The sequence below is a fragment of the Dipodomys spectabilis genome, unplaced genomic scaffold, assembly GCF_019054845.1.
Source record: "Dipodomys spectabilis isolate Male_0828 unplaced genomic scaffold, ASM1905484v1 ptg000146l, whole genome shotgun sequence".
NCBI lineage: Eukaryota > Metazoa > Chordata > Mammalia > Rodentia > Heteromyidae > Dipodomys > Dipodomys spectabilis.
Window position 1 is genome coordinate 106271 of NW_024870823.1, and position 19551 is coordinate 125821.

General features: G+C 37.3%; 1 protein-coding gene across 3 annotated transcripts in view; it reads right to left on the reverse strand.

Annotated features, from left to right (window-relative positions):
- Rad51b (RAD51 paralog B) overlaps positions 1–19551 on the reverse strand; it is a 77984-nt gene that overhangs the window by 38548 nt on the left and 19885 nt on the right. For 2 of the 3 annotated variants that reach the window (XM_042691835.1, XM_042691836.1), the window contains exons 6-7: positions 10740–10859; positions 10018–10201 (exon numbers count right to left, since the gene is read on the reverse strand). In XM_042691835.1, coding sequence (XP_042547769.1) covers positions 10018–10201; positions 10740–10859 — 304 coding nt within the window. The remainder of the gene's footprint in view (positions 1–10017; positions 10202–10739; positions 10860–19551) is intronic. The other variant, XM_042691837.1, reaches the window with a different exon arrangement.

Consider the following 19551-nt stretch of genomic DNA (forward strand, 5'->3'; position numbering starts at 1 on the left):
GGTACTGGGTACTGCTTTTGTTTTCTGTCTTTGTCTTTGAGAACAGATCTATATTGCCTAGAGTGGTCTCAAATCCCAGGCCCAAGTGACACCCCTCCCTACCAAGTGCTATAATTCAGTATCAAACTATTTTGATGACTGTAGCTTTATATTTTGAAATTAGGAAGCATGATGCCACCATCTTTGTCTGTGTTCAAAACTGTTTTGACTATTTGGGAGATTAGGAGAAAATGGCAGTTTGAAGCCAGTCTGGGCAAAAAGTTATGGGGACTTCCATCTCAATCAGTGAGTCAAGTGCATTGCATAATATGTATTCCTTAGGAACTTGCTTCTGGATCCAGTTTATTCCTCCTGTCTTATCTTTTCTCGTGTGTGCAGGATCTTGTCTCTCCTACTTTCCCAGGTTTTTACTAGCTGTGGATCTCCTCCTCTTTCATCTTTTCTAAATTTTATTTATCTTTGATGTCTAAGTTCCACATTCTGCTTTGTTATCAAGTTTTTTGTACTGCCATGTCAGCCCCAATTTATTTTACCTTCTTTTGTAGTGCATGTTCTTAACTTCTAGCTAGAACTTGTTTGCCTTGCAGAGCCATATAAATATTTATATAACAATGTCTAAGCTCCCAGCTGTTCTATAAAGCTTCTTGAAAACAGAAGTATGAGCAGAAGGCAGATTTGATCAGAGATACTTTGGGAAATAAAACAAACTATTACCTATGGAGAAAAGACAAAAGCAAATCAATTAAAATAGTGGAGTAAAAATCCATGTTAGTTTTATTAAGACTGTAGTTCAATGGCAGAATATATGCTTAGAATACATTTGGCTAAGGGATTAGATCCCCTAGACTGCAAAGTAATAAAATAAAATAATATGAAACTTCAATATACATATATTTACATAAATATATAAATCCATATTAGAAATAGCAAGTGGCATCATTCAATTACCAAAATGACTTCTTGAGCAGTAATAGATAAATGATCTTATTCCTCTGTATCCCTACTATCTCTGAAAATACTGAAGATTGTTACTCAGCTACAATCTTAAAATCATAAGTGGAAAAATTCCAAAACATATCATGGTCCTGTGGAACACATGTCATGCTAAAGACTGCAACTTGCTTCCCATTTCTAACCTTTTCTTAGCAACACAGCTTTAGAATTCAGTTTGTGCTTTGTCAGTTTAACCACTACCTACCTGTCTCCAAAAGAACACTCTTTCTAAGAATAGGACGATAAAGGTCAGGTTACACATGATAAGAGTGCTATATCCCTTTATTTCTCTGAGTAATTTCAAGTCCCGAGACAGAAAGGGGGTTACCTAACTACTTACCTATTTGTCAGAAATAGGAAAAGGACAGTAGATAACATATTTATTTTATTCTCCCTCTTACCACAGAGAGCTATTTGTATCTACAATTAACTTACTTACAGAAGTCTTTGTTCAACTTTATTACTTCATAGTGCCCACCATGGAGCTTTAGAAAGAGGGAATATAGTCAGAGATCTATTGAAGACCTATGAGTTAATGAAGTATTAGGCAGTAACAGCATCCATCAACAAAACATAGGGATACAGCAATGAGTAAGTCATGATTTTTCCTTCTGAGGCATTTTCAGTTGTGAAAAAGAAATACTAGTCAAACAAAGAAAAAAATATACTAGGCATATGGAATGAAGTAACATCTAAAATTAATCATTAATAGCTACCTTTTACATAATGCACCAAACATTACATAAAGAACATTATAGACATTATCTCATTTAATCCCCACACCCCCATGAATAAGATATTATCATTCCCATTTCTCAAAAAGGGAAGCTAAGAGTTTAAACTGGGATAAATAACTTATGCTAGGTTTTCAAATTAACAACAGTAGGACTCTGATTCAAACCAATATCTAACTCCAAAACTAATACTTCATATTAACCACCAGGTTCAAGGGAATCAGGACTGAGGATGGTAGGAAATACCCAGGCACCAAATTTATTTTGAAAGTGGGACAAAGACGATTTGCTGAAATATGAGCAGCAGTGTTTTAAAGAGGTATTGGATAATACCTTCAGGACCAGATGACAAAATGGAAGAGAGACAACACCTCAAAAGTATGTCCCTTCTCCAGATACAACAAATAGTATGTTTTTACAAACTCCTCTAGCCAATTTTTATGAGCTCTAGCCAATTTAGGCAATAAAAAGTAATTTTAATTTTAAGTTTTGAAATAATTTTAGATTTTACCACAAAATTGCAAAAAGAATACAGACTTCTCTTTTCCCAGCTTCTCCTGTGTTACCATATTATACACCATAATGTAACTGTCAAAAACCAATGAACTAGGAATGACGTAATACCATTCACTAAATCTTGAGTTTTCAGAAATTATCAATAAAGCTATTGTTCCATCACTTTAAACCCCATATATACACATTTATGAATTGTCAACGTATAGGTTTTAAAATATGAGGTTTTAAAATATGAAGGAAGGAAGAAAAGTTGGCTTCTATAAAAATTTTTATATTATCAATGTCCTGATTATCAAGAATCCCAAGATTGGCCTCTGACTTATAAGATTTGCTTGAAGGACTCAGATTACTCAGAAAATGTGTTGTCTTCACAGCCATATTATAGTCAATAAGCCATCTCTATGCCTTATTACAGCCAAAAGACAGAAGTGAAAAATCAGCAAAGAGGAAATGCATAAGCAAAGTCCAGAAGAAAATATGGACAGCTCCCAGGTGTCCTCTCCCAATGGAGTTGCATGAACATGCTCAATTGCCTCAGCAATAATGTGTGACAAGTTTGATTGACATCAGGAAAATTGGTCCAAGCCAGGTGTCTGGAATTTTTATTACAGGTCAGTCAGGAGGCATGCAAGTGCCTGTCTAACTGACCTCAACTCTATAGATTCTATCCCCCAGAAGAAAATCAGTATTTACAAGTCATGTGGCTTAGATTACCTGATCAAACTGCTACCTATGGCACAAATCCTCAGGCATATAAAATGACTCTTATGAAGCTGGGAAGGTGGCTCAGTGGTAGAGTGTTTGCCTTGCATGCATGAGGCCCTGGGTTCAATTCCTCAGCACCATATATGCAGAAAAAGCCAGAAGTGGCACTGTGCTTCCAGTGGTAGAGCACTAGCCTTGAGCTGAAGAGCTTAGGGACAGCACCCAGGCCCAGAGTTTAGGCCCCACAACAGACAAAAAAAAAAAAGGAAAAAAGAAAAAAGACTCTTACAAGGAAAAAATTATTCCAAGTGCTTAGAACTCATCTGCCAGGAGCTAGTCAGGAATAGTCATAAAGAGAGACTTGGGGTCCTAAGTCTATGGGTCCAATTTTAGCCCCCTATCTGTTTATAAATTGTTGATAGCAGTGCTAAGTGATTCTCACAGAAATTATATTGCTACAAGGCCTAAAATATTACTATCTGACATTTTATGTAAAAAATACGCTGACCCCTGGTCCAATGAGCTAACTGAGTAAAGATGAGAGTGGCCTCATTAACATATAAAAATCTTAGAACAATCTTATAGGAAACTAACTATTACCACTTCTGTAAAATGTAGAAGTATTCTCTAGCTGTAAAATGTAGGTATCCAATGTTAGATAAAAGTGCCCTTTACAGCTTTCTCAAGCTCATCATTTGTTCAGTTATATGTGAAATCTAAAAATATTTCAGGACTGGAAATGTGGCTAAATGGTAGAGTGCTTGCCTAGCATGCATGAAGCTCTGGGTTCAATTCCTCAGTATCATATTCACAGAAAAAGGTGGAAGTGGCACTATGGCTCAAGTGGTAGAGTGCTAGCCTTGAGCAAAAGAAGCTCAGGTACAGTGCCCAGGCCCCGAGTTCAAGCCCAGGACTGGCAAAAAAAAAAAAAAAAAAATTCATTCAAGAGGAAAAAAAATTAACCTGTTTTCACTATCAAGGAAATACTGTTAAAAGAAAAAAGCATTGCCTTCTAACTTTTCTAAGAATCCATTGAGAAATGGACATTACACTGCTATTTGATGATTAACATTTTTTTCTTCTCTTTTCTTTTTGGGGCAGAGCCTTGACTAGGCTAGCCTCCACATCTCACTAGGTAACCCAGACTGGCCTCAAACACATAACCTCTCTGCCTCAGTCCCCCAAGTGCTAAGGAAAATAGACATTATTATTCCTACGTTATGCATTTGAAAACTAAATTAATTAAGCATGATTACATGTAGAAAGTGAAGGAGTCCAAGCTCTAATCCAGATCTATCTGATTCCAGGAGAAAGCTCTAAACTTAAATTCTCCATGAAGTAAAAATTACCTTTGAAGGGGATTTCACTATAGTACAATTTTCAGAGGCAGTGCTCTAATGACATGAAAAAGAAGGTAAAAAGTTCTACTTACTTGAATGAAATTCTGTAACTTATAGTTACTCTATACCCTACTACCAATCACGTGGTATTTTACTAGTATGATTTTTTTTTTGAGTGGTTACTCTCCAAACATAGTAGAACAGTATGTATTATTGTATATTACGTAATATATACATATTAGGACTGTATATATTATGGACATTAGAGGTGTAGTTTTTAAATCTCTGCTTCCCTAGGACTGACTATTCTATATGCTTACTTACTTGAATACAATTAACATTGAACAAGCTTTCAAAACTGCAAGAATTAATTTTATCCACACAGAAGCACACAGTCTTTTTCTGCACACAATGAAATAAGCAAAGTGAGTTAAACACATCTAATATGTATGCAATATGTTGTTGTAATATCAAGGGGCTGAAGATTATTATTGCTTAAACTTTTAGAGGAGTTAAGCAAAATCCCAAAAAGTCAAGCAATTATGTATACATTTTAATCAAATAGTAAAAAAAAATGGTCCTAAGTCAAGAAAAGTGATATCTGTTACTATTATTTTTGGGGGTTTTGTTTTTATGCCCGTCCTAGGGCTTGAACTCAAGGCCTGGGCACTGAATCTTGAGCTTTTATATTAAGGTTAGCACTTACCACTTGAGCCCACAAGTCTACTTCAACAATGGGTTTCTTTCTTTCTTTCTTTCTTTCTTTCTTTCTTTCTTTCTTTCTTTCTTTCTTTCTTTCTCTCTCTCTTTCTTCCTTCCTTCCTTCCTTCCTTCCTTCCTTCCTTCCTTTCTTTCCTTTCTTTCTTTCTTTCTTTCTTTCTCTCTCTCTCTCTCTCTCTTTCTTTCTTTCTTTCTTTCTTTCTTTCTTTCTTTCTTTCTTTCTGTGGGGGAAGATAAGAATCTCCCAGATTCTCTTCCACAGGCTGACTTTGACCTGCAATCCTCAGATCTCAGCTTCCTAGTAGCTAGGACTACAGGAGTGAGCCACTGGCACTTGGCTTATTATTTTATTTTAGAAGAGGAAAATAAGTTGATTTTTAAAACAGATTAATATTTAATAGGGTGCTAAATCAGTTTAAAAAATCAAAAATTCTACAAATATCATAAAAGAAAAAGCTATGTTAAGTCCTTAGTGCTATTAATCAAAAAACGCTATAAAGAGGTCAGTATAATAAACTGTCAGAAAAAAAAATAGCCCTGGCTCCAGTTTCCTGTGACTTAAACATGCTCTGAATGTTCATAAGGTTTCGAAATGTTAGTAACCTGAACATCTTGAAACTTGGAGAAAGGAATCAAGCTATCCATCAGGACCAAATGTCAGAAATGTAAAAACCTTTGGGGGCATTAAAAAGTCCCTAAAATTCAGAATTCTATGTACTACTCACCCTGTTTTTTAAAAGAAGATTTATTTCATATAAACTACTCCAAAGAGTTTTTGTCAATTTCCACAACACTAATAAAATGTGATCTAAATCCTGACTAAGATAATAAATTGTATTATACAATACAGATGAAGAGAACAAAACAAGAGCTTGAGAAATCAGGTTTTCTGCAACCCTGGGGGAGAACATTTGTTCTCACATGTTTACAAAGACACAAGTCATTCTGGGGTTGGGGATAGAGGTCAATGCTGGAATGCTTGCCTAGATATTTGATCTACAACACTACCAAAATAAATAAATAAAATACAAATTACTGATCTTACTTTTGACATTGAAACCACCTGAGCAAAAATTAAAATAAATTTCAGATTTTAAGGATGTGGCTCAATATTTTCCTTAAGGATTATTACATTTCCAGAAGATTCTAATATGCCAGCAGTATTCACTAGCTGTCCAAACAGGCTCATCAACAAAAACATGGCTTTAAAAAAAGAAACAAAGAAAGAAAGAAATGTTCCAGAAAGAAAAATTAACAAGAGGCTAAGAAACTATTACATTTTGTTTCTTATTTATAAGTCTCCACCAGAAAACTGGTAGTAGCACTGTGGCTCAAAGTGATAGAGTACTAGCTTTGAGTGACAGAGCTCAGGGAGAATTCCTAAACCCTGAGTTCAAGCCCCACAACCGACAATAATAATAATAATAACAATAATAATAATTCAAGTCTGAGAAACCCAATCTGCAATTCAAATACTCAGAAATATTTCTGAGTATCAATGTCTGCTGTGTGTTGGGCACTATTTCTCGTGTTTAAAGTAACAGTTAAGAGTAGACAAAGAACCATTCTATAGAGTACAAAGAACACACAAGCAATAAACATTCAGCTATAATATACAACAGTAAAAACTGTTATGGATAAACCTAAAGCATAGAAAGAGAGATTGGTAAGGGATGAGTATGAACTAATATGTACATGGTTAGGCAAGTCCTCCCTATCAGGAAAGGAAAACCATACAGCTGTTCAGAGGCAAAATATTCTTCAGTAAGGCAAAAATGCCTGCTAGTATGTCTGCAGAACTGCAAGGAGGCACAAGGTTAGCTAATTGGAAAAGTATAATGAACTACAGAATAATAACTGTATTTTAGGAAATGTAGTTCCATATGAAACCACAAAGTATAGTACAAAGCCAAAAATTTCATAATTTTCTACTCAGATGAAGGAATTAGGCTAGGAAATTTCTAACATCTGCTAAAGGAAGTATTTTCTAAAGATCTTTGAAAAAATGCAAACCTTTTGTGCTATGTAAGTATATAGCATATTAAACATTTATCTCTAAGCAGAAAAACACGGTAAGGTGTACAGCTACTAACTACCTGTTCTTTCAAAGGGCTCTATTCAAAACAAACAAAAGGGCTAGAGACATAACTTAAAACAAAAGAGTTCCTGCCTAGCAAGTGCAAAGTTCTGAGTCCAAACCCATCCATAGATAAATAGGTAGATAGATAGAAAGATAGATAGATAGATAGATAGATAGATAGATAGATAGATAGATAGATAGATAGATAGATAGATAGATAGATAGATAGATAGATAGATAGATTGGAGGGGGTAAGGGGAGGGGAGGGGAGGGAGAGGAAGACAGGAGAGGAAGAGAGAAAGAGGGGAAGAGAGGGAGGGAGGGAGGGAGGAAGGGAGGGAGGGAGGGAGGGAGGGAGAGGAGGAGGAGGAAGGGAGGGAGGTAAAATGAGGAAGGGAAACAGGCAGGGGGATGGGAAGGGAAAGAGAAAAGGAAAAAGAAAAGAAAAATAGAAAGGAATAAAGGAAACTAGTCTCGGAAGAAAATTATTTTGGAAAAACTGAAAAGTATTGGCTTACAATTACTATTTTAAAAGAAACAAACAATTTCTAAAAAGTATATTTTCACATTTTTCACAAGTTAGGTAAAAAAAACAATTTGAAGTATTAAGCACATAACTATACGTAAATGTCCATTCAATCAAGTACTTCTGGATGTTTTAAATGTCTCTATTATCCTTGGGTAGAGAAAATATTAATTCAAATTTATTACTTTTAAATACTACAGGGAGGGGCTGGGAAGGTGGTTCAGTGGTAGAGTGCTTGCCTTGCATGCATGAGGCCCTGGGTTTGATTCCTCAACACCACATGAGCAGAAAAAGCCAGAAGTGGTGCTGTAGCTCAAGTGGTAGAGCACTAGCCTTGAGCTGAAGAGCTGAGGGACAGTGCGTAGGCCCAGAGTTCAAGCCCCATGACCAAAAAAAGAAAGAGAGAGAAATTTACAAGATCAGCAGTGGGCTGGGAAGGTAGCTCAGTGGTAGAGCACTTGCCTTGCATGCATGAGGCCCTGGGTTCGATTCCTCAGCACCACATAAGCAAAAGAAAAAAGCCGGAAGTGGTGCTGTGGCTCAAGTGGTAGAACACTAGCCTTGAGCTGAAGAGCTGAGGGACAGCGCCCAGGCCCAGGGTTCAGGCCCCACGACTGGACCCAAAAAAAAAAAAAAGATCAGCAATATCCAAAGTAAAGTTTATAGAACTTAATTTTAATGCAAATTATTAATTTTTAAAAACATTTAAATATATACAACTTTATGTATGTCATATTTTCTCCTGTGACTTTTTGCTTGGTTTTATCATCTAAAGGGGGAAGTGGTGCTGTAGCTCAAGTGGTAGAGCGCTGCCTTGAGCTAAAGAGCTGAGGGACAGCGCCCAGGCCCAGAGTTCAAGCCCCATGACCGACCAAAAAAAAAAAAAAAAAGTAAGAATATCATCTAAAGGGCTACTACGTATCCCTTATGTTGTAAAGATCTAAGATTTTAATTTCCCAAAATCAAATTTAAAAACTATAAAACCTCAATCTAATTTTATTTCAGATTAAGGAATTTTCTTCTGTTTGAACAAGCCATGACTAAAATTGAAAAACTAAGCTGGGTATGGAAGCCTACACCTATAAGCTCAGCACTCAGAGGAGGAATTAGCACTGGCTACACGGCCATGTGTAGGTGACCAACTTGAACAATACATCTAGACTCTACCTCAAAAAATAAAAGAAAAGCTTAACAATACTAACTGTTGTGGCTATAGAAGTAAAATCCCAAGAGAAAATGAGGGAAGGGAAAACAGTGTTTAAAGAGAAATGTACTAATTACCTTACTTATATAACTATAACACCACCACCTCACCCCCCCTACCCCCCACCCCCCCGTTCATCACTTTTACAATAAGGATATTTTAAAATTTTTTAATAAAAGTACAACCCAGAGAATCAAAAAAAAAAAAAAAAGAAGTAGTAAAACCCTCCCACAAGCTGGCAGATGAAAGTAACACTTGCTATATCCTTAGGAAGTACAGTTTGTACACCACAAACCCGTTCAACAGTGCCTTCACTTTCCCTGATAACAGCACTCACAACTGAGAGCAATACTGAGTCATTCCAGGTTTTCTTACTGGTGCTTTCATTACTAGTCTTCCAAACATACCCTAATGGTTGACCGTCTCACAAACTAAATCTTACTTTACACAAAAGAGTATTGAACACAACAACATAGGATTTAGTCCTAAAATATTTACCAAACTGACAATCACTACAGTAAAAGAAACTTCATAAAACGAGGCATAGGCTATCCCAAAGTATTTTACTACTTAATCGTCATCTCTGTATGACAAATGTGATATAAAACATATACAATAGGAAGTGGCACTGTGGCTCAAGTGGCAGAGCACTGGTCTTGAGCTGAAGAGCTGAAGGACAGTGCCCAGGCCCAGAGTTCAAGTCCCATGACCGACAAAAATAAAATAATTTTTTTAAATGTATATATATATATATATATTTACACACAACAAGAATAAAGAGTCTATTGTAATTGAAAACTGTAAGCAATTAAATCAGTCCCTGTCTCAAATTATAGAAAGGGTAAAATAATCTCAGCAAATGAAGTAATTTGCAGTGGGGAGAGCTGAAGGAGGGAAGGAGTTGGGGAGGTGGGGAGGGAAGGGATGGTAGAGGAAAAACAAAGGAGGAGGTAACAATGCTCAATAGGAAATGTACTCATTACCTTACTCATATAACTGTAACTCCTCTGTACAGTATCTTTACAATAAAAAATATATACAAAAAATGAAGTAATTTTAGAAAATAGTATTTACTATTGCAATTGAGCTGTACTACCTTAAAAAGTCATCGGTTTTACATTTTCCTCAATTTTATTATTTGATATTATAAATCAATGAAGTTAATAGAAAAGATAAATAAGAGGAAAAGAAAAACTTACTGGGACTGAAAACTCCTCTGCCAAGTGTTTCAGCAAAGATGCTTCTTTAGCCAACAATTTGTTCCTTTCTCTTATATTGCCTTGAAGTTGTGTGTCAAACTCTTTTCTGACCACAGAAGCAATGGAGTCTATAATCACAAGTTTAACACCTTTTGAAATAATTTCTTCTTCCAAAGATTGAATCCTATAAAAGCAGAATTCATAAAATAATAGACAAACTTAAAATCTAAGTTAAAAATAGCATGTTAAAAGTTCACTATTGCCAGGTGTCAGTGGCTCATGCCTGTAATCCTAACTACTACTCAGGAGTCAGAGATCTGAGAATTGTGGCTCAAAGCCAGCCATGGCAGGAAAGTTCATGAGACTCTTATCTCGAATAAACTACTCAGAAAAAGCTGGAAGTGGTGCTGTGGCTCAAGTGGTATACCACTAGCCTTGAGCAAAAAATGCTTAGGGAGAGTGCCTAGTCCCTGAGTTCAAGCCTCAGGAGAAGCAAAAAAAAACCACTTTTTTAAAAAGTTAACTTTAAAACAACAGCAAATTGGTCCTCTCTACGTTACTTCCTAAGTTACTTCTCTAATATATTTCCCATAATTCTCACGCATGAGATTTTTTTTCCTTTACTCAGAAGCTGGAAAAATGAAAAACAAAAGATTTTTTTTAAAAAAAGATTATTTTGAAAGCATTGCTAAATTAATACAATGAAAAATAAACCAGCATACCGTTGCAGAACTTCATCACAAGTGAGTTCCCGATAAAGATGAACTTTACTACTTGTCAAAATTAACTTTTCTTCAGTGTCAAAATATCCGGGAAAGCGGGATTCCGCTATCTCAATCAGCCTACGTAAGAAAAACAGTACAGGAGAAAAGAATCAATGATTGCTGAACTTCTAGTGGATTTTACTTGGGAAACTCCTAAGCTGGCTTATCAACAGAGCAGGTTTAAGAAATGGCTGAAAATGTAAGCCATGAATGTGATCTGTCCTTTTCCAAAGGGTAGCTGTTAGAGCATGAGACCAACAAGGGCTTTTAGTTCTCATCTTATCTTGAATAAGCAATATTGTGTCAAAGGTTTATATTCTTGGGAATAAATGTTTAATGAATAATATTTTGCCTCACAGCTATAAGATATATTAGTGAATAAGAAAATGCTTTCAGGGAGCTGGGAAGATGGCTTAGTGGTAGAGTGCTTGTCTTGCATGCATTAGGCCCTGGGTTCAATTCCCCAGTACCACATAAGCAGAAAAAGCCGGAAGTGGCACTGTGGCTCAAGTGGTAGAGCACTAGCCTTGAGCTGAAGTGCTGAGGGACAGTGCCCAGGCCCAGACCACACGAACAGCAAAAAAAAAAGAAAAAAGAAAAGAAAATGCTTTCATTTTCCAAAATGCACAAAATATATCTGAACAAATAGGGTATATAATCATTTTAATAATCAGATATCAATAAGTCATCATGTCTCATTGCTTTAAAAAATATGCTTTCTCAATTAAAATTTAACTCCTATCAAAAAATTATCTTCTACTTAAAGAACTATTGTTATCTTGACAAATGAATGCTCCCAGTTGTTTTAGAGTAAAGGAAAATGATTTTTCTAAATATGAAATCATGACCTCAAGGCTAGATCTAATAATACATGAATGTACAAGAATTACAAGTTGAAACAGAGGCAACTATCACCAGCAATAGCTTAAGAAGACATGGGAAGCATTACCAGAAAATGACAAGTGTTTAAGGTTCAAAATGTTAAAAATACAATTCTTGGAGTATAACTGTCTCCCAGTTAAAATGACACTTTATCAGCCCTAGTACTTAGCCTTCCAAGGGTCTAGCAGGAGAGACTGTAAACACAAAAACCATCCTATATTTTATGTTCCATTTGGAGATACACAGTACAAAAGAAGAGTTTTCAACTCTAAACAGTTGAAGAGTTCTAAGAAGAGACTGATCAAACAGATAAACAAAATAAGTTTTTTTCATATGGTGTAATCCAAAATGACAGGGAAACACCTAAAACAGCAAAAGAGAACAGAGAAATAAAAAGAAACTAGCCAACAACTTTTTTTTTTGGGGGGGGGGCGGGGGGGTCCAGTCGTGGGGCCTGAACTCTGGGCCTGGGCACTGTCCCTCAGCTCTTCAGCTCAAGGCTAGCGCTCTACCACTTGAGCCACAGTGCCACTTCCGGCTTTTTTCTTTTTTGTTTATATGGTGCTAAGGAATCGAACCCAGGGCCTCAGGCATGCAAGGCAAGCGCTCTACCACTGAGTCACCTTCCCAGCCCGCCAACAACTTTTGTAAAGTATATTTTAAACAACCTGAAAAGAAAATAAACCATTAGGTAGAACAGAAAAAGAAAAAACATGCTTCAGGAGTAAGAATTGGGTCCAAATAAGTGGAAAGAGAGAGAGAAACCAAAACTGACATAATCATTTAGAAGTGCTGTAAGGGGACAGGGATTAAAACAAAAAGAAATAAGATGAGGAAAGCAGGAAGAAGTAATAGGCATACAAATAGCAGAACTGGCAAATTCTAAAAGCCTGGACAATATATATATAATTTTTTAGTAAGGTAATTATTTTTTAAGTTTACTGCTCATCAGTTAAAAAAAAAAAAAAACTATAGTGCTTCCTACCAAATTTTAAAAGAATAGGTATAGCAACATCTACCAGAAACATGAAAGCTTTTCAAAACTTAGATTCCCAGTTGGTCAGGAACCAAATGGAGAATATGTAGCTCATTGGATCTCACTCACTTCCTTGGATTGTAAAAAGTTCTGGAACATAATACAGCTATCTCATGGTGATCAATGCATAGTAATCAGTAGAAATGGTGATCAGTACATAAACTATCTTTATTCAGTTACCATGTTCAGTTACCTGTAGTAAATGGCTGTTTACACATCAATATGCCACAGTTGTCTATATGCTTCTTTAAATGTTTTTATTTTAGAACCATCTGAAGAATATAAATCAGAACTAAAGATAAATGTATCCTATGCATAAGGATTCCGTATGTCTAGGGAAAGCAACAAAAGTTATCTTTGACTCCCATTTCAAAACAATGCCACCTAGTGGACACCTTCTTATAAAACAGGTTCCTTTGAAAGGATACACAAGATTTATGTATTCAACATTTATACTAGGCATTGTTTTAAGAGCTGAGGATATAGTAATATAACAGAGAGAGAGAGGGAAAAAGAGGGTAGAAAAGTAAAAATAAAAAGCAAAAGGGAAAGAAAAGGAAAGGAAAGGGAAGAAAAGAGAAGAGAAACAAGGAAAGAGAAAAAGTTCTTTCATCACGGAGTTTACAGACTATAGAAAAAGACATAAAGCATAGAAGCAAGCACTATTTTGTGGAGTTTTGTCCTATGGTGACATTTAAGGAGAAGATTAAAGGAGATGAGAAGATAAACCAGGTGGGTATCCAGTGTGACAGTGAGTGAGAACAGAGCCCTTCTGCAGTGCAACTTACTGAATAATTTAAGGCCCTGGGAAATAAACATCAACCATAAAAGAAAACTAAAGGATTGACTATAACAACAAAACCATAGACATAAATGATACCATCACCAAAGTTAAAGTATAAATGAAAATCACAGACATTAGTATTGATAAAATGCAAAGTATTTACATAAATCCATAAGACAAAAAAATATGTAAAGTATATTTGTAATGTACCAAAGAAATATAGTCAATTCATACATGAAAAGATTTTGGACTACTGGGCTGGGAAGGTGGCTCAGTGGTAGAGCGCTTGCCTTGCATGCTTGAGGCCCTGGGTTCGATTCCTCAGCACCACATAAGCATAAAAAAAAAAGCCGGACGTGGTGCTGTGGCTCAAGTGGTAGGGTGCTAGCCTTGAGCTGAAGAGCTGAGGCACAGCGCCCAGGCCCAGAGTTCAGGCTCCATGACCGGACCCCCAAAAAAAAAAAAAAGACTAAGGAAAAGATTTGGACTACTACAGTTCAAACAATGAGATACCATTTTTCCTATAAGTATGACAAAAATTAAAGAAAGAAACAAGAAAAGCATAGGATTAAAAAACTCTCAAAACAGTGTAGGTTGGAATACAACTATTAGACTATTTCTAGACAAATGCGGTAGTTCATATCAAAATTTTAAATAAATAGCTCCTTAATAGGTTTCCATTCAATTATAGATATAAATATAAAAGGAAAACATAAATATTGTTTTAAAAAACTGTAGGGCATTATCTTTGATGCCTAATGATGATGAAACTTCTAAATTAAAATCCAAAAACTAAAACCATATAGCAACAACTTAAAACTCTATTCAACAAAAAACATCACAAGATGATAGATGACTAAAAATAAAAAGATATTTACAGTGCATTAAGCTGGCAATATCTATAAGTTGTACAAAAACTCCTGTAAATAGAAAGGAAACTACTGGATGCCTGGTAGGAAGTGGGGTAAAGATAGATTCATAGAATAATGCTCAATAGCTAACAGATGTTCGTTGAATGGTTGAAGGTATTACTTGCAACCTTTCTAGAATCAATCATTTTTTCCAACCACAGTTGAGTAGAAATAGAAATATATGCTCACCTTTCAGCAAACTTACTAGCCATATGATCTTGGGTATGTTATATCACTTCTGAGTCCCATCCTTATTCTTAAAATGGCACTCCTAATTTTCAACCTGTTTATCTACACAGGACTACTGTATGGACAAAGTGAGATGCCAGTTCATCATGCTAAAACATGGTCATCTACAAAAAACGTCACCTGGACGTTTTTATCAGTATCAGTATCAGCATCTCTCATATCACACCCCATTCAGCATCCCAAAACCCCACTCATTTATCATTAGCAAAATCACTTCTTCCTGAACCGCTATACAAATTTCCAAGGTGCCTACTAGGTAGAAAATTCACCTGTCTTCCTCCTCAGACTGTGTTATGACGGAGATAATATCATTTTAAAGGATTATGCTGTAAGGAAAAAAAAAATTAGCCAGGTGCAGGTGGCTCACACCTGTAATCCTAGCTACTCAGGAGGCTAAGAATTGAGGGTCACAGTTCAAAGCCAGCCCAGGCAGGAAAGTCTATGAGACTCTTATTTCCAATTAACCACCAGAAAACTGGATGTAGCACTGTGGCTCAAAGTGATACAGTGTTAGCCTTGAGCAGAAAAAGCTCAGGGACAGTGCTCAAGCCTTGGGTTCAAGCCCCACAACCGAACAAAAAGAAAAAACAAAAAAATAAAAAACCTACCTTCACTGCCCTGACTCATAAAATCCCCCCAAAAAAATTTCTGAAAACACATTAAAAAATATATTTTTTAGGGGCTGGGAAGGTGGCTCAGTGGTAGAGCGCTTGCCTTGCATGCATGAGGGTTCGATTCCTCAGTACCACATAAGCAAAAAGAAAAAAGCCGGAAGTGGCGCTGTGGCTCAAGTGGTAGAGCACTAGCCTTGAGCTGAAGAGCTGAGGGACAGCGCCTAAGCCCAGAGTTCAGGCCCCACAACCGGACCCAAAATATATATATATTTTTAAATTTCTCCTTGAATAAGTCCCGATCAGTTGCTGGCTGTAAGAGAACATACTACTAACTTCACAAAATCTTCTTCCCTACAATCTAACTTAACTTACTGTATTCAAAAACCTTACATCTTTCTCAGGGTCCCCTGTCTAGAGCCACTTATTCCTCAGACAAAGAATGCCAGCTATTCCTTAACCCATCTCTTCCTTCAACAGATGCTTTTATTCTTAACCTCCACTTCCATCTTTTTCTAATTATCTTCAACAGGGAAAATACATTATTTGTTCAATTTTTTTTTAAATATTTATTTATTTATTTTTCTTTTTGCTTATGTGGTGCTGAGGAATCGAACCCAGGGCCTCATGCATGCAAGGCAAGCGATCTACCACTGAGCCACCTTCCCAGCCCCTATTTGTTCAATTTTTATATACTAAAATTCTTGTAGTTGCCAAAATATTCATCAGTTTAAAATATGGGGATGGCTCACTGGATTAATCTATTTATCCATATTTTCAAAATATTTGTAAGCATTTGGTATCTAAGACTATATCAATTTTTAAGTGTTCTAATAGGTAAAACAAAAAGACATTTTCTAAATCTAAAGAAAGGAATCAAGAACTCTGCCTGCTTAGCTTAGCATTTCCCTCTCCCAAGGAAGCCTCAGTATCCAAGGGGTTAAGCCCAGATTACATATTTATTTATTTTAGTCGGTTGTAGGGCTTGAACTCAGGGTCTGGGCACTCTTTGTACTCAAGGCTAGCACTCTACCACTTGAGCCACAGAGCCACTTCCGGTTCTAATTGGACATAAGAGGCTCACTTTTCTGTCCAGGCTGGCTTCAAATCCCAATCCTCAGATCTCAGCCCCCCTGAGTAGCTAGGATTACAGGTGTGAGTCACCAGCACCTGACTCATTATTTAATTTTTAAACAGTCTGGAGGTATAATTCATATACACATTAACATCCCATCTTGTATTATTTTCTAAAAGATGTGTAAAATAAACTAGCTAATGCATTGTTGGGATTTGGTATTTTGTTCTATTTCCTGTGCCCATAGTGGGGCTTGTTCAGGGCCGAGGCACTGTCCATTAAGCTTTTTTCCACTCAAAGCTGGTACTTTACCACTTGAGCCACAGCTCTCCTTACAGCTTTTCTGTAGTTAATTAGAGATAAGAATCTCATGGGCAAGCTGGGCTCCTGTGGTTCACATCTGCAATCCTAGATACTTGGGAGGCTGAGATCTGAGGATCGTGTTTCTTTTTGTGTGTGTGTGTGTCGGTCGTGGGGCTTGAACTCTGGGCCTGAGCGCTGTCCTTGCACTCTTCAACTCATGGCAAGCTCTCTACCACTTAAGCCACAGCACCACTTCCAGTTTTCTGGTGGTTAATTGGAGATAAGAGTCTCACGGACTTTTCTGCCCAGGCTGGCTTTGAACCATGATCCTCAGATCTCAGCCTCCTCAGTAGCTAGGCTTACAGACATGAGCCACCAGGACATGACTATTGGACTTGATTTGTTTTGTTTTTTAAATAGGGACTCACTATGTAGCCCAAGCTGTCCTCAAAATCAAAGTCCTCCAGGCTCAGCCTTTCTAGTGCTAGGATTATAGGCATGCACCACCACTTCAAGCTATTTCATGCATTTTACCTTTTTTTTGGTAGTGGTACTGAGGTTCAAACTCAAGGCCTCATGCTTCCTAGGTTGGTATTCTATCACTTGAGCCATGCCTCCAGCCCCTCTTTAACGTAGTTTAAACAAATAGTTTTAATTTATTCCTCGTTTCTTCCCGACCCCCATCTCCCATTTTGGTTTTTGGTACTGGAAATTGAACCCATTTGCTCTTTCTTTTGTTGTTGTTGTTGTTGGTGGTGGTGGTGGTGGTTGTAGGACTTGAACTCTGGACCTGAGTGCTGTCCCTGAGCTCTTCAGCTCAAGGCTAGTGCTCTACCACTTGAGCCAGAGCACCACCTCCAGTTTTCTGGTGGTTAATTGGAGATTCATGGTCTTTCCTGCTCAGGCTGGCTTCAAACCATTATCCTTTAATCTCAGCCTCCTGAGTAGCTAGGATTATAGGCATGAGCCCCTGGTGTCCAGCTCATTTGCTCTTAATTTCCTTCTTTCTTTCTCTTCCTTTCTTTCTCTCTCTCTCTTTCTTTCTTTCTTTCTCTCTCTCTCTCTCTCTTTCTTTCTCTCTCTCTTTCTTTCTTTCTCTCTCTCTTTCTTCCTTTTTCTTTTTGTCTGTTGTGGGCCTGAACTCTGGGCCTAGGCGCTGTCCCTCAGCTCTTCAGCTCAAGGCTAGCACTTTACCACGTGAGCCACAGCACCACTTTCAGCTTTTTCTGCTTTTGTGGTGCTGAGGAATCGAACCCAGGGCCTCATGCATGCAAGACAAGCACTCTACCAATGAGCCACCTTCCCAGCCCCCATTTGCTCTTTCTTGATACAAAGATATCTAGCTATACTCTACTTGGATCACTTATACCTAGATTCACTCTTCTTTTTTTTTTTTTTTTGGGGGGGGGGTTCCGGTCGTGGGGCCTGAACTCTGGGTCTGGGCGCTGTCCCTCAGCTCTTCAGCTCAAGGCTAGCACTCTACCACTTGAGCCACAGTACCACTTCCAGCCTTTTTCTTTTTTCTTATGTGGTGCTGAGGAACCGAACCCAGGGCCTCATGCATGCAAGACAAGTGCTCTACCACTGAGCCACCTTTCCAGCCCCAGATTCACTCTTCTTGAGTATTTTAGTTTTCCCTCATATTAACCCTTCACTTTCTCATTTGAACAGCTTGCTTTAAGCACAAAATGGAGACAGTACTAAAACACAAGCTAAAATATATTCCTCTTTGAGTCTCATATTTCTCTGATCTACTTCTTCCCAAAGTCCTGGAATGCTCTACACTGTGATTCAAACTGTGATTTACCAACCCAACATCCATTTCCACTTCACCCTTTCTATGACAGTCTTCAATTTTATATAGCCAACAATTAACAGGCCCCAGGCACCTCATCATAATTATTATGATGATTTTTGCCCCTCATTTTTCCTTTCTTCTTCACATATTGAGGTGACTCAGCAAGAAATCTACAGGAAGATTGCTGGTGATGAAAATGACATCTTCAGAGAGGAAGAAGTATGTGGGGTAGGAGAAGTACATTTTCCCCATAAAAATATATATATCTGAGCCAGGCACTGGTGGCTGGCTTTTGCCTGTAATTCTAGCTGTTCAGGAGGCTGAGACTGAGGATCGTGATTGAAGCCAGCCAAGGCAGGAAAGTCCATGAGACCACAGGGCTTAAACTTGGGGCCTGCACATTGTACCTAAGCTCTTTTTCTCAAGGCTAGTGTTCTACCACTTTGAGCCACTTCCTAATTTCTGGTGGCTAATTGGAGATAAGTCTCACAGACTTTCCTGCCCCAGTTGGCTTTGAACCCTAATCCTCAGATGTCAGCCTCCTGAGTAGCGAAATTTTTTTTAGTTTTTTTCTCTCCCAATTATTTATCAAAATCCAAACAAGTATTTCACCCAGCAACTGACTGATAAGACTTTTAAATCTGTCTTACTTCTACGGTTCCTCCTCCTTTTTTCATCTTGATCTTATCATTTCTCCATTAAAGACACCAGGTTTTTTGTTCTGACATTTCCCACAGTTTGTACTTTGTTGATTGTATCTCTCCAGAGCAGTTTGTTTCTCACTCCTCTATTATGTAAACTGGTAGCTGGTCTGAAGGCTTGATCTTACTCCTATTTAGTTTTTCTTCTAGCAGGAGGGAGCTCAATGACATTCAATGTTTTTGCATAATTCTAGCATCCTTTGATGTTCAATGCCTAGGTCTATTAGATTGTTTGGACTTGTAGTTTGGGGATATTCTGCCATCCCTTTTCACTTATTACTGGAATCCTTCCATAAAAAAGAGCTATTTGTTTTTCAGTAATACAGTTCATATAGAAGAGGATTTTTTTTTTAATATTATCAAAATAGGCTGGGAAGATGTCTCAGTGGTAGAGTGCTTGCCTTGCATGCATGAGGCCCT